The following is a 14583-nucleotide window of genomic DNA, read 5'->3' on the forward strand; positions in this document are numbered from 1 at the left end:
TAACTCGGGCAGTCATGTGGTGTGGAAGAAAAATGAATCCAACTGAGAACTTGAGACCTGGGAAAACCCGGTTATATTCACTTGGGTAACAGCGGATATTGCACCTCATTTCCGTGTGACATTATGAAAATATGAATTAGACAGAAATTGTTTTTTTTTTTTTTTAATACATGGCAGCCTGAAACCGTCGTTCATGTCGACACAGTGACACGTTTCAAATACGTGCGATAGCTTTATATTATTGACTTTATTTTGCCAGAAATTACAAACAGATATATATGCATGTTTGCACTATATTGTATATTTCAAAATTTGATTTACATAACAATAATAAGAGAGATTAAAGAGTTCGGAAGTAAACAGTCACCTACAATAAAAATTAATTTTTGAATTGCTCTCTTTTTGGCCGTGGTGGTTTTCAGTGTCACGCCATAAAAAAAATAGATTAAAATAAAAATCAAAACCGTTCAACAGATTAAGTCCAGAATCTGAGAAAAGAAAGAAGGTAAATATGCCAAGACTCTCGCCAAGATTCAGGTCACAACAATTTTTCTTATGCAAGATATGCGGAAAAAGTTTTAACCTAAATTTACAGAGACTTGTATGGAGACGCCATGTTGGTGCCCATCCGGATGGGCACCAACATGGCGGCCGGAAACCAACAGAAACATCTGTCACTGAGGTTTGTTACAAAAGCGTGCATTTATCCCTCGAGGAACTCAAAAACATTAAAATAATATTTTTTCTAATACAAGAATTGTTCAGATAGCCAAATTCCCCGCAATAAGTCACTTTTTAACCAACATGACAGCTCTCTTCGCCGTCATGTAAATGCCGCGTCACGCAAAAGCTTAGAAATTCAAGCGCAGTCTATCACAAAACCAAGAACCCATTCGGAGCAAAACTTTCTATGAATATTAGTTTTCAGCCGCTCTTATACATCATTCAAGTAAAATCTCAGGAAGATCAATAGTTTTGTAGTTTGAATTTTAGTGACGTCATGTGAAAACCGGCAATATGGGCGTGCCAAATTTTAATATAGTACCTGTTTGAAATGATGTATTTAGCCTAAGGCGCCCATCCATGTTTCTCCCAGCCCAAAACTGTTGATTTTGAGCTAGTCGTTTGTTTACATAACTTCAAATTGTAATACTTTAATTGAATACCTGTTGCACAAGGAAGTTGATTTACGGCCGGGTCGCACTAGACACGTACACTAAAGACACGTACAAGAGTTTATTTTTGCCGTCGCGTAAATATCTTAACTGCTAATTGTTAACAGTGAACAGTGGAGAAAAATAGCAAGTGGGGTTAAATTTGTTATATATTGGCAAAAACTGCGATTATTTTTCAAAAAGCCAACATCAACATTGCTGAAATGTCTAAAAAGTCCGCAGATTCGTCAAACGCTCAATTCCCCCACCCCTCTCCCCTGCACTGTTCGGTTCCTCAAGCGGAAACACGATTCGCGCCAGTAATTTGATCATGTATCGAGTCATGAATGAGAAAGCGTTGTGTAACCGGAAATTTGCCAGAATTGGCAGAATATTAGAGTACGTTTCGATCTACTCGTTGGTTTCTCTGAGGAAAGGCTGACTTAATCACGAGGTATGTTTCCATATAAATGTAGAACTACCATCGTTTGCATTCTAAAGAATAGCGAAGCTTGCAAATAACTGCGAAGGTTGTGTTCATTTAGCTAAATCGTTTCCCTGCATATTTCTCTTTGTTTTGAGTCGGATCTATGTCGATTTTTTGTTCTGTAGCTGAGGAAAGCTGTTGTAAATTTGCAGCGAATGTTTGTAATGTCTTATAAACATTCTAGAAGGAAGGATTCGTTCGTATACATTATTGAGCTTGAATTGAAGAGAATTGCGGTCGTTTCGCCCGATCAACAGGCCATTAAAATCGCCCGTGACCATGCACTCTTATTAGCTCGTTACAGAACAAGAATTAAAAATGTTCTGTGGAATTTTGTTTCATTATTCCCACAATGTTGTCTATTTTTAAAGAGAGAGAAACGCTAAGTACACATTTCTGTGCACTTTATGTCCGGGCGAGCCGACTTAAATTAGTGCGGGCGAACTGACACCGGGCGATTTGCTATCATGCGAAACGACATCGTTCACCATGAGACTTTCCAAGCACGTAGGCCTGACTGCACATGACATGCACTAGTAGACGGCTGAAATTCAGACTAGACTTGTACGAGCTTGTTCCATTTAGAATCCGGATCTATACCGGTTTCCACGGTTGTGCGGAAATCTTTTTGTCAAAATGACTTTGAAACCCAGGAAATGAAGGGGACTTCAGGAAACTAAAATCCAAATCTTACATTTCCTTACACTGCCCTCCTCTGGAAGACCGTGTGCTTCGGCGCTTGTTTCAGCGGATTTCAGAAATCGGCCACCCTTTATCCTAGTAGCAGATCGAAAAAACCTTACACTTTTAACGTTCTCTCCACTAGTAATCAGCTTTCATCTTGGAAAGCGTATTGTTATTACGTGTGGAAAAACAGTGAGCTGTTGTTTTGCATGTAAAATCTGTACCCAGGTGTTATCGAACAATAGAATTCTTCAGAGATCTGAGTGAAAATTAAGGAAGTGTTTCAGATGGGTTCATCTTCAGTTTTAATTCAGGAAGTCTGTGGGGGAATGAGGAAGAAAATCACTGGAATTCTTAAAGGAGGGTTGTACGAGGAGGGGGGGAAGTCTATGGTAGGGTTCACGAATGGAAAAAATTGAGGATCACAGATCACGGATATAAAAATTTCGTTTTCTCAAATCACGAATATAAGCAAGTAAGATACTCTTTTTGATAACCTGTTCTTACACTAGAAAGAGTGTTTGAAGAAAGAAAAATCACGAAAGGCTAAGTCACGGCTCCATATTGCAAATCGCATTTTGGGGACAGTGCCTACTTTTGTTAGTGGGCACACGTTCTGTGCATCACATAAGTCTTGGTTTAAGCGTCATGCACACGCTGGGGTCGACATTGACGCAATCAACTATGTTACCAAGTACACGACTGAAATGAAAGTAAAAATTTTCCTACTGTGACCAAATCAAGTTTAATGAACCTGTGCTTAAACCAGGAATACCAGAATAGCAGCATATCACTAACCACTAACTGTTAACGTCTTCCAGCTGAAAAGCTGGCTGTTACCTGTCGAAAATTATATTGAAATCCAACTGTAAACATGTACCTGCAGATGGCGTAGTGCATGCGCAAAACAAGTGCAAGATACGCAAATGTTTTACTTAGTGGGGAGGTGACAGGGAAAAATGTAACGGCACCATAAAAGTTTTCAAAAAAGTCAATAACTTAAGAAAACGGTTGGTTACCCCTATATTTTATTTTATGAAATGGAGGTGGCAAGCCTATTCAGCGCGTCATTAGTTTCTGGTTGTGAGCAAAAGGTATTTAGACTGTATTTTAGGTGAAACAGAGGAAGGCTGTCAGAGACACTAAATGCGCTATTGCAATGATTCTGTTATTAAAAACAAACCAAAAAATGTGTTTGCTCTTCTGTATGTAAAGGCGAATTCTAAGGAAATCTGTGAAGAAATATTCTATCCTTCTGTTTTCAGAAAAATGCTGATGTCAGCATTTTTGTTGAGTTTCAAGGCTAATTATCTCGAGAAAATTCGTGGCTACCCTAATTTTTCCAATTGTGGATTCCATTAGCACTTGCAAAGATCTTGTTTTTCCATGTGATCCTAACCTGGCGCAAAAACTTTTGTATTTAGTAGGCACCGTCCTTAAGTCGCTCTCTATACATAACTCTAACCATTCAGAGGACCTTTGTCTCAAAATCATGTAGAATAGAGTGGTGAAATCACGAATATCGGTGAATAATTCAAGTTCTTCACGAGTCATTCAAAACCTTCAGGTCACAGATCACGAAGAATAATTTCCTAAATTCACGTTTCACGGAAAATAAAATCAGCTAATCACACATCACGAGAATACCCCTGTGCGACCCTCCTAAAGGAGGGAGGGTGAGGACTTGATTGTCCTCAACAGAGGGTGGGTGGGGGTTTGTGTTGTGTATATTGAATTAAAGAACCAGCATTTAAAAACACACAAATTATTTTAAAATTAATTAACATAAAATAATGAGAATGTGATAGATGTACTATCCATCATAAATTAATACTTGTGTGAATTAATTGAATGTAACATTCAGTTTCAGATCCCATGGCTGCGAAGTATTCTCGCAGTCTGTCTGATTCAGACCCTGAAAACCACATGCAGTCAGAAATTGATGATGTGAGTACCTCTTTAGATGATCTGCACATTAGATGGCAAAAGAAAGTCATCAGAGCAAGAGTTATGTTAGGAGTGTTAACAGCAATCTGCTGCATACTCCTCGTCATCCTGATTATTACTTACGAAAGTACTCGTAAACATGACAAATCTTGTGTTCCAACCCTTGGACGGACACCCAGCAATGATGATATCATGAAGTTTGTCCACCTGGCAGATATTCACTATGATCCATTCTACAACAGGACTATCTCAAGAAGTAACTTTTGCAGATCTCAGGGAGCAAGCAATGATACAGCAAAGTATATTGCTGAGTATGGAAGAATTGGCTGTGATTCACCAGCATCTCTTATTGGAAATACTTTAGATGCCATAAAAAATGTTAGTGTTGAGGAGGATGTTAGCTTCGTATTGCTGACTGGTAAGTGAAAAGAAGGTAAAAAGTGGGTACTCAAAGAAACGAGAGCACGACAAAGGTGTGAATGAAGTCATGAATTAATATTGAACTACCTACAAATATAGTGATAAAATAATATAAACCCCCAAAATACTCTTTTCAATTTTGTGGCTTTGTGACCATTATTGTTTGTATATAAATGTCATATTTATTGATCTCAGCTGTCCATTGAAAATATAATATTACTGGGTTCATTTCAAAATTTCACACACTGTACAGCACGTATTTACACTACACCACTGATCTTGTGATACTATTTTTGTCGCACATTGGCATGCAGGATAGCCTGCAAATGTAGACGTATTTCTGGCTGTCACTTGGTTTAACCGAAAATAACCTCTGCGAACCCGAGCCAGGAAACAATTTCTGTGACGTAATGACTTTCGTTTCGCCTTGGCCAATCAGATTCCATGGTAGAATGAAACTCGAGTGCTCCTCACAGCAAATACCTCGTGCAGTAGTCCTGGGTTTATTTGAGCTAAACTGTGATTGGCTTAGAATTCCTACGTCACAGAAATCGTTTTCTGGCCCGGATTTGCAGGCGTTATTTTTCGGCAGAACCAAGTGACAGCTGGAAATATGTCTGCGTTCGCAGGCTACATGGAGGGCAGATTTTGCCTTTACAAGACAATGTTTTTTCCTGGGGTTAGACTTGCACTGAACACCAGCAATATTTTAATGAGCAAGTCACAGCTGCAGCTGAAAATTTTCTTTAATGCCAGTGGTCAAGCTGCAAATGAAAATAGCCATGCATATCCTTTGGGAACAGCCATCTTTAAATTCCCAGGTCAAACATCGTAATTTATTCCTTTCATACTAATTAGTCTCCTTTCTTAGCTTAAATAGTTTTACCCTTTTTTTTTGGTTCGCACCTTCATCCTCAATTATTCTTGTTAATATCTCTCTTTGTTATACTATTTATTGTACATTCTCATTTTATTTCTCACTGTACAACTGACGATGGATGATGTCTCATCCGAAACATGTATTGTTTTCATTAAAAAATGAACTTCAAAAACATTGTGTGCTTCATCAAAACCATATCTTACTTCATGCTGCTATGAAGCCTCAGTATCATGATCGTGTTAACGGTGTTGTATTGTACCGCATGCATTGCGCTGGGCTCAACAGGGTCTGTGCTCCAACTGAAAAAACACTTTAACTCTGACAGTACCTCTCCCTAACCAGGTGTATGAATGAGTAAAGACTCACAGAGTATTTCCCAGATTGTCCCTTATTTAATTTGTGCTTTATCGTTCAACATCACCTTTTATATTGTACCCTTTGCTCAATTACCTGCAACCTATTCATCGCTGGAATTGTAGTTAAATTCCTTATGCAGTCCCATTTACATGCAGATTTCCTTTCACAGGGCTTAGATGCTTGGAATAAACTCATGTTTTGTTTTAAGCACTCAATGTTACTACTTGTACTAAGATTTATTTCTCTGATTACCAGCTCGTCTCATTTAATATATAGGTGATTCTTCCCCCAGTATTGCATTGCAATTGTACCTTTTATATTTATTTAATATCAGTTTTCCTCTAACTGAAAATGTTAATAGATAATGTACATGTATAATCAATATCTCACAACCTTGTCTTAATAGGGGACTTTTCAGGTCACAGAATGTGGACACAGTATGCTGGACCGCAGAGAGTCTTAGACAACATTGCTTACGTCAGTAACCAAACTCATTTAAGATTTTCAGACATTCCTGTGTTTCCTGTGGTTGGAAATAATGACCTGCCTGGACACTACGTCTTACCAAACTCAACCAGTGACTGGTACAAGAAGCTTTTGTCGTACTGGGAACCCCTGATTCTGTGTTCCGGGTGTCCTGGCAGTGTTAAGCAGCCAACAACTCAGGCGGTGTTGGAGAAAAGTTTTTTGGAGGGTGGATACTATAAAGTCAGCATTGCAGGTAATTATCTCACGTGATGAGCCCACAGACTTCTCACCTCCCTTCAGGTGGCAGTGTCTTAACTACTTCAAAAAGATCTGATCTGAGTGTCTCATCACGGGCATCCCGAGGGGTCCCCTCACAGGTGTCCCAGGGTCACTTTTGCCAAACCAATTTGTGCAAGACAGAGGCAAAATGTATTATGGGAAATTCATGATTAGAATAAAATACAGTCGTGGCAGTTGCCTTAAATAGGAATCACTTAAATGCTCTATTCTCATGTCCATTTGTACTGCTGCTACAGTAGTTCTTAAATAAGACCAGTTTCAAGTGATTTTTAGGAGTTGCTTACAAGTTCTTATTTGGAAAACGTGTTGCATCACTAAAACCTGGCAACTCACATCTATGCAAAAATTGCATTAATCAGCCTAAAGAATTCAGGAATGATAGCAAATTCAGGGCAAGGTGATTAGGTAACTTGTTTTTCCTCCTAAAAGCTTTCATATTTCAAAACAAAATGTTGTTAATTTCATGAATGTCACTCTTCTCTTACAAAATGAAGTTGGGAGCCTGTGGTCTGATTGGTTTTCTGAATAAGGGTTTTTCTAATGGGTTCTGTCGGACTTGATATATGAAAATAAGTCCAAGAAGTGCTGGCAGTGACTTAATGCAGCATTGTGTGTCAGTGATGGAAATCTAAGCTGGAAGAAAATCTTGTACCGGTAGTTAAAATGGGGGCTGGTGTACTAACTTTGATTTTTCTCTATTGTTTTAAGGTGGGAAAATGGTTCTATTAGTGTTAAACAGCTTGTACTGGTCTGCATATGTTGGCGGTAGTGCGGACATTGTTGGTAAGGCAAAAAGACAATTAGAGTGGTTAGAAACTCAACTAGAACTTGCCAAAAGCCAAGGACAAAAGGTGATGTTAGCTGGCCACATTCCTGCAGGGTATGTAGTAAATAAGTACATGTACTGCACGTACATTGTATTACAAAGCTACAAATAAGTATAATTTACAATATTTAGAGTGGAAGCCGCATCAGCCTTGGCTGGTTCATGAAGGCTCCCTAGGCAGGTCAAATTGGATTTTTTTTTTTCAATAATTTTAATTTACAAAACACATGATGACATATTAAATTACCTTACAATGCAGGTCTCTTATACCAGTGGCTTTACAATACTCTACTTACAGAACAACCCTTACATTAAAAATTGGAATTTGGAAATGTTGGTTTCATGAGGAAAGATAAAAATCAGATTACCCAGAGAAAAACCCTCATAGGTTGGCAAGAACTAAGAACAAACTCAGCCCACATACTAGTATGTGGCATTAGGCTGGAATCAAATGCAGGCCACATTGGTGGGAGGCAGGCACCCTGAACAGTACACCATCCCTGCCCCCTGTCATATTATAAAACATTCATAAGGGGTTTTGAGTACGCTTCTTAGGGACGGACCATTATTATTATTGTTATTATTATTTTTTGGAGGGGGGGGGGGGGGGTGTTGAGATGGGGTGGGGTTGGGCAATTTCCAAAAAGAAATTCCTGCACAGCAAAAACGGCTTAAAAAAAATGGTGCAAGGGGAGTCATGGGGTAAAATCAAGGCATGGTTTCTACTATCCAGGTCTTATATTTGGTGCAGTGGCTCCTGATTTGGTGTTAATAAAATTCTTGGACAAGCTATTTCCCATCAAAAAAAGAAAAAGGTGAGAAAAAAAATTCATGCTGCGGAAACCCCCCAACCCCCCTTCCCCCCCCCCCCCCCAAAAAAAAGGTCTATCTCTTACTAGAAGAGCCTATAAGTATATGCAGGTGGATGGAAGGGTCATAGGAGTAGTATTAGATAACTGCTTGAAAATGAGCTGATAACAAACTACTTGGAAGGGCGTTTAATATGGGGGGGGGGGGGGCTACCGGGTGGAAAAGGGGGGACTAATATCCAGGATAGACATCCATGTGTATCGTCAGAGTACGTCTTTATGGCGTTCGTTTTTTTAATGTAGGAATTTTCAAGAAAGTTGTCCAAAAGATATCAAATCGTTTTCAAAATTTAATCAAAAACGGGCAACGAAACGGCAGCCGTCATTCTGATAATAATCATTTTGCCTTTTTTTCGTTTTTCTTTTTTGTTAGCATTGACACCTATTCTAACAATCCCTATTGGCTCAGTAACTACACAAATTCCTTTGTGAGTCTTGTAGCAAAGAAGTATGGTGATATAGTGGTTGGTAAGTTGGTTTATATTTATTTGAAATTCTTCTCCTAACAACATTTGTACTTAAATGTGTCATACTGTGTAAAAAAAGAAAGAAAAGAAAACAAGGCCAGGAAAAAAATAGAAACGCCAGCCAATTTTAATAGTTGCGTTTCTTTCTCGTACTTGTTGCTGGGTATGGCCAACTTTCCTATTGTCTAACTTGCGGTATCCCGAAGATCTTCGCTACAAAACCGAACGTCTCTGAGTATTCTCTTAGAATTCTCAACGAGTTGACAGTGGTTTGTGATTAAGTATTCAGCAGCTATGATGATGAGGACTCACCAATTATCGACAAATCCTTTAATACGAGATTGCCAAAATTCTGATGCTCTCCGAAAATTCCCGAAGGAAACGGGCATAGCTTCGTACCGTTAGGACCGGGCTCTAGGCCATTGCATGCTGGGGCCACACAGGCCCGGTTACCGTTGCTGTTGGAGTTGTAATCCAGCATAGGAATGGTAGTGTATTAAAACCGAAAGATAATTATTTTGACCATTTGTTGTTTTAAGTGTCCAAATTTCTTTTTGGACAGGTCAGTTCTTTTCCCATACACACAAAGATGATTTCCGCCTCCACATACCTGCAGCAGACACGAGTGCTCCCCAGCAGGATAGTGCCAAGTCGTTTGCGCTTCTTGCGCCCGCGATATCACCGGTTTATCAGAACAACCCGGCATTTAGGGTGATGTCACTGGACACGGAACAACTGTCTCTGTTGGACTACAGCCAATACTACATGGATCTAGTGATGGCTACAGGTTAGATGTTAACATAATTTTATGAGTATGCATTATAGTAAACGAACCTGACTCCTAGGTTACAATCTTGCTAAATTTAAATGAAAAATTAAGACCACGCTCCCCCCATGTCAGTAATGGAAAAAATAGCGCGTTTTGGTTGTAGCGCGAGTTCACCATTGCTCAGGAGAGGGAGGGAGCGGAGGTGTATTTCTTATGATTGTAGCTCAGCTCTTTACCCCTTAGAGAGATAGGTCGGTGTTTTGAGGCAACGAATTCCATAGTGTAAACGTAACTCTTCAAAGATCAGTTTAATCTCTAGTTTCGTACGCAATTAGCGGCCGAAATTTTCTAACGCAGACAAATAATGCCATGTGATCTGATTTGATCTGAAGCCTGTCTACTCCACTTCGAAGGAGTCCCCCGCCCCGCTCCCGTGACCTGGCCGGGTGTTCTATTTGCGTGTGTTGTACTTCTAGATTACGGAATGTAAGATGCATCAAACGTCGGGTGAGCTTAGCTGTATTAAGCGTCTGGGAGACGTATAAAACAGGCGCATTTTACGTCTCAGATGTATAATTCTTTTAGCCTAAAACAAACGGACTTACCTCAACTGAGAATCAAGTGACTGGCCAACAGTCTCTTTCGTAATTGTTTTTTTTTTTTTTTCAACATGGAGCTGTTAGCAAAAATATCTTTGGCGAGACACGCTTATCGGAAACTTTTGACGATACATATCTCAGGCCTCGTCCACCGTACGCCGGAGGAATTTGAAAACGGAGATTTTCGTACTGAAAACGCATCAAATGTTTTCTGTCCACACTTCATCGGAGGAATTTAAAAACGCAACAGTCACCGGTCATTTTGAATTTGTGTTTGATGAAAACTGGGTCAGGGAAATCACGTGATTAACGTCACTTCATCGTTTTCTAAAAGCTCCGATTAATTTCAAAATGTTTTCCGTCCACACGAAAACGAAAAGGGGGCGTTTTCAGTTTCCTCCGGTTTGAAGAGCGTTTTCGAAAAGCTCCGTTTTCGTGCCGGATTAGTGTGGACGGTAGGCCTAACCGTAGAAATAAAGCTGCGTTTTCAAATTTCTCCGGTTTGAAGAGCGTTTTCGTGCCGGATTAGTGTGGACGGTAGGCCTAACCGTAGAAATAAAGCTGCGTTTTCAGATTTCTCCGGTTTGAAGAGCGTTTTCGTGCCGGATTAGTGTGGACGGTAGGCCTAACCGTAGAAATAAAGCTGCGTTTTCAAATTTCTCCGGTTTGAAGAGCGTTTTCGTGCCGGATTAGTGTGGACGGTAGGCCTAACCGTAGAAATAAAGCTGCGTTTTCAAATTTTGCTGGCGTAATGTGGACACTGCCTCAGCAAGAATATTACACGTTTTAGATCGATTGACTCTATCCTATTTTTTGGCAGAATTCTCAAACCCAGTATGGCAGTTGGATTACATTTTCAGTGAAAAGTACTCGTCAAGCAACAAATTTCTCAATGCGGACAGAATTGACGAGCTGAACCAACAGCTAATCAACCAAACAAGCCACAGCTTCTGGAAGGGATACGTGTTTTCTCGAGAGACCAATTACCAGCCCATGCCTTACTCCCGATTCAATCTTTACTGCGCCATGAGATTCGTCCATCTTGACGACTTCAACAAATGTATCGGGAAGTATGTTGTTCCAGGTGGTTAACTGACCATCACCCATTCTTAACTTAAATGATATTTCATAGTTTATTTTCATAGTATTAGATCAGGTATTCCACTAAGAATACCAAAATCAAAGCGGTTCGACGCTAACATAAGTGTCAAGAAATAAGGTCAATAATTTGAAGTTGTAAAAATGTGAAAGCATTCTGACATTTTTGTCTTCCTCAACTCCTATTCATGCAGGGCAAAGTTGAACATTTTAGCCTAGGTGATTCAAATATTTGTGATATTTAGAATTTTTTTTGAGAATTGCGGAAAGATTAGGCGATTTTACGTGATATTTGTGGAAAGGAAAGGTCTAATCCCCTCCTCAGCTTTGTATCAGTTATTACACAGAATAGAATCATTATTATTGTGTATTAATTAATGTGTATCGTCGCGTTTTGATTGATTTTATGCTGAACTTTTACACAAGGTTTATCGATTTTTACCGAGAAGGTTAGGAGAAATCTCAGTCTTGTCTTTGTAGTTGACGGGTTAGGGACAGAACATTATTTTTTTGGTGGGGGACGGGGGCACGGGGGTGGGCAATTTCCGAAAAAAAAAAATCCCGCACGGTAAAAACTGCTGAACAAAAATCTTGCAATAGGGGGCCATGGGGAAAAAAATCAAGCAAGTGCTTTTTACTATCATTATTTGGATTTTTCATGTTAAAAAATTCCTGCACAAGCTATTGCCTACCAAAAAAAAGTCATGCACAACTTAAAGGTGAGAACAAAATTCACGTCCCAGAAAATTTTCCAACCCCTCGCGCCTCCCCTGAAAAAGATAATGGTGCGTCCCTCGTTCTAGTACACATGTACGTTACATTTTAGTTAGGATCATCCATTCATACTCCATTTTATTTCTACAGTTCATCCCCGCTTTAACGGTTTAGCTCGGTTCAGAAAATTTTGTTCGTGATTAAAGAAGCGCGATAAACGTGAAATTCAGATATTAACAAGACAATAAGAACTTTACGGTACTCCCGATGTGTCGTAACAAATTTTACTGTGGAATCGCTTTAATTTTTGTGTTCTAAGATGAGATGTCCCTCCATAAGCAGAGGCCTTTCCACAAATATCCGGATATCCTCTGGGATATTTGGAAGTTTCCAAGATATTTAGAAAATGTTAAGATAATTCGAAAGTTTTAGGATAGTTAGAAATTTCCATAGATTTTTGTTTGGCCTAGCCCCGTGTTTTCCTCGCTATTTTCTTGAAACAATATGCGGTTTTATGCCAGAAACAACCCAGTCCAGCGGTTTCACACTTCAAAAGTGTATTCTATATCACTAAAAGCGCTAAAGCAGCAATTTTCCGAAATGGCGGACCCTGGTGACATCGACGTGTCTGAATCCAACCTCGTTCCCAGGTAACGAGGTTGGCCTGGATCGTCTCTCTCAACTCCTGTTCATGCAAGAATAAGTTGTACATTTTAGCCTAGGTGATTCAAAATCGGTGTGTAGATATTTATATTTAAATATTTGTGATATTTAGAAATTTTTTTTAGAATGTCTGGAAAGATAATTAGGCGATTTTACGTGTTATTTGTGGAAAGGTCTAATTCAGTCCTCAGTTTTGTATCAGTTATTACACAGAACAGAATCATTATTATTGTTTTAATTAATGTCTATTGTTGCGTATTGATTTTATGCTGAACTTTTATGTAAGGTTTTTCGATTTTTACCGAGAAGGTTGGGGAAATTTCAAGCTTATCTTTGTAGTTATATTTAACGGGTTAGGGACGGAAAATTATTTTGCTGAGGGGGTGGGCAATCCCCCCCCCCCCCCCCCCCAAAAAAAAAAAAATTCGCTCGATAAAAACTGTTGAACAAAAATATTGCAACAGCGGGCCATGGGGAAAAATCAAGCAGTATTTGATGGTAATAAAGTTCTTGCTCAAGCTGCTGCCCACCCCCAAAAAGGCATGCACAACCTAAAGGTGAGGACGAGATTCATGCCCCAGAAAATTGCCCAACCCCCCTCGCCTGAAAAAAACAATGGTCCGTCCCACAGCTATCTAGGCAGGTACATTCTAGTACACATATACGTTACATTTTAGTTAGGATCATCCATTCATACTCTATTTTATTTCTACAGTTCATCCCCGCTTAAACGGTTCAGCTCGGTTCAGAAAATTTTGTTCGTTATTAACGAAGCGCGGTAAACGCGAAATTCGGATATAAAAGCATCCCTCATGAAGTGTTCGTGTTTCAAGACATGCAGTTGTTTTAGTAGGATTACATAATCACTGTAAAGTACGCATCTTAAACCGAGTTTCTTTGGTTCAAAATTCTCTGCGAGCCAACACAGAACCAACACAAAAGAGGAGTATTACTGAGACGAACCCCCCACCTCTCCCCCGTTTGTTTTCGAATCCTTTTTTTTTTTATCTGTCACATAGCTTGTCACCTTGTGGACACCGTGTACTTCGTTAGTTGTATTAATGAGATATGTAAGTTGTACAGGGTTTTATGGATATGAGAAACTAATTTTTTCGGACTAAAAAGGTGCATGGCCGTCATAAGGTTACGGTAGTCTCTAATTCTAGTCTCTAAGTTCTCTAATTCGGTGTTGCACCATGTGTATGCTTCTGTTTTTTTTTTCCCGACCACGCCGTGTTTGTTTTTATCCGACAGATTGGACAACCGTGGGGTGGTTACTAAGGGGATCATATATGGTTTTCACCACTTTGTCTTTTTAAGAAAAAGATAGCATTGAAAATAGTGCAGTATTTTGCTTAGTGTAAGCATTATTCTTACTTTTACAGCTTGTATTGTAATGTCTTGAATTTCTTATGCTCCGTCAGCTGCTTTTATGAACATTCAAATCAGAGGTATTTTTTTAATGTTAATGTTAATGTTTTAAGAGGTTTATTATTCTTTAAGGAATAAATATATTTGCTAGTAACAATTTCATGGTCGTGTTTCCAATAATTTATTGTACCCAAATCGTCTTTTATTAACCAATCTCGACCCAGCGGCGAGGTTATTATTTTTTTCGTTCATGTATTAATTTTTTTTGCGCGCGCGGAATGTCGATGTTTTGGTGTGAAAATTTAGTAAGTGCAAGTCGAAAAATACGTTTTGTCGCCAGAAGACCTTGAAAGAGTGTGCAAGGGAACAACGCAGATCCAGTTTAACAAACAAACAAACAAAGTAGATTGTTCACGAATCACGTTCAAAATTTCAGAAGATGTTAAATCAGCGCCATGTTAGTAATTTTATCAAGTAAGCGCAATCGTTAGCAAGTCCCTTTTTTGACAC

At 39.2% G+C, this 14583-nt stretch overlaps 1 protein-coding gene across 3 annotated transcripts; it reads left to right on the top strand.

The window, feature by feature from the left end:
- The first annotated feature begins 1454 nt into the window (after positions 1-1454).
- Positions 1455-14230, top strand: LOC110051428 (cyclic GMP-AMP phosphodiesterase SMPDL3A-like). Of its 3 annotated transcripts, XR_016206361.1 has the most exons (8): positions 1456-1608; positions 4190-4690; positions 6336-6650; positions 7406-7577; positions 8766-8860; positions 9422-9646; positions 11048-13902; positions 14029-14230. XR_016206361.1 is itself a non-coding variant. In XM_020757457.2 (7 exons), exons 2-7 carry the CDS (start codon positions 4201-4203, stop codon positions 11317-11319), a joined length of 1569 nt encoding a protein of 522 aa, XP_020613116.2. In that variant the 5' UTR covers positions 1455-1608; positions 4196-4200; the 3' UTR covers positions 11320-14230. The 3 variants fall into 3 exon arrangements, 2 of the variants coding, with proteins under 2 accessions (XP_020613116.2, XP_020613115.2); XM_020757457.2 differs by having other exon boundaries at positions 1455-1608; positions 4196-4690; positions 11048-14230; XM_020757456.2 differs by having other exon boundaries at positions 11048-14230.
- The last annotated feature ends 353 nt before the right edge of the window (positions 14231-14583 follow it).

Source organism: Orbicella faveolata, unplaced genomic scaffold, assembly GCF_042242905.1.
Source record: "Orbicella faveolata isolate gen_17 unplaced genomic scaffold, um_ofav_v1 contig_14, whole genome shotgun sequence".
Lineage (NCBI taxonomy): Eukaryota > Metazoa > Cnidaria > Anthozoa > Scleractinia > Merulinidae > Orbicella > Orbicella faveolata.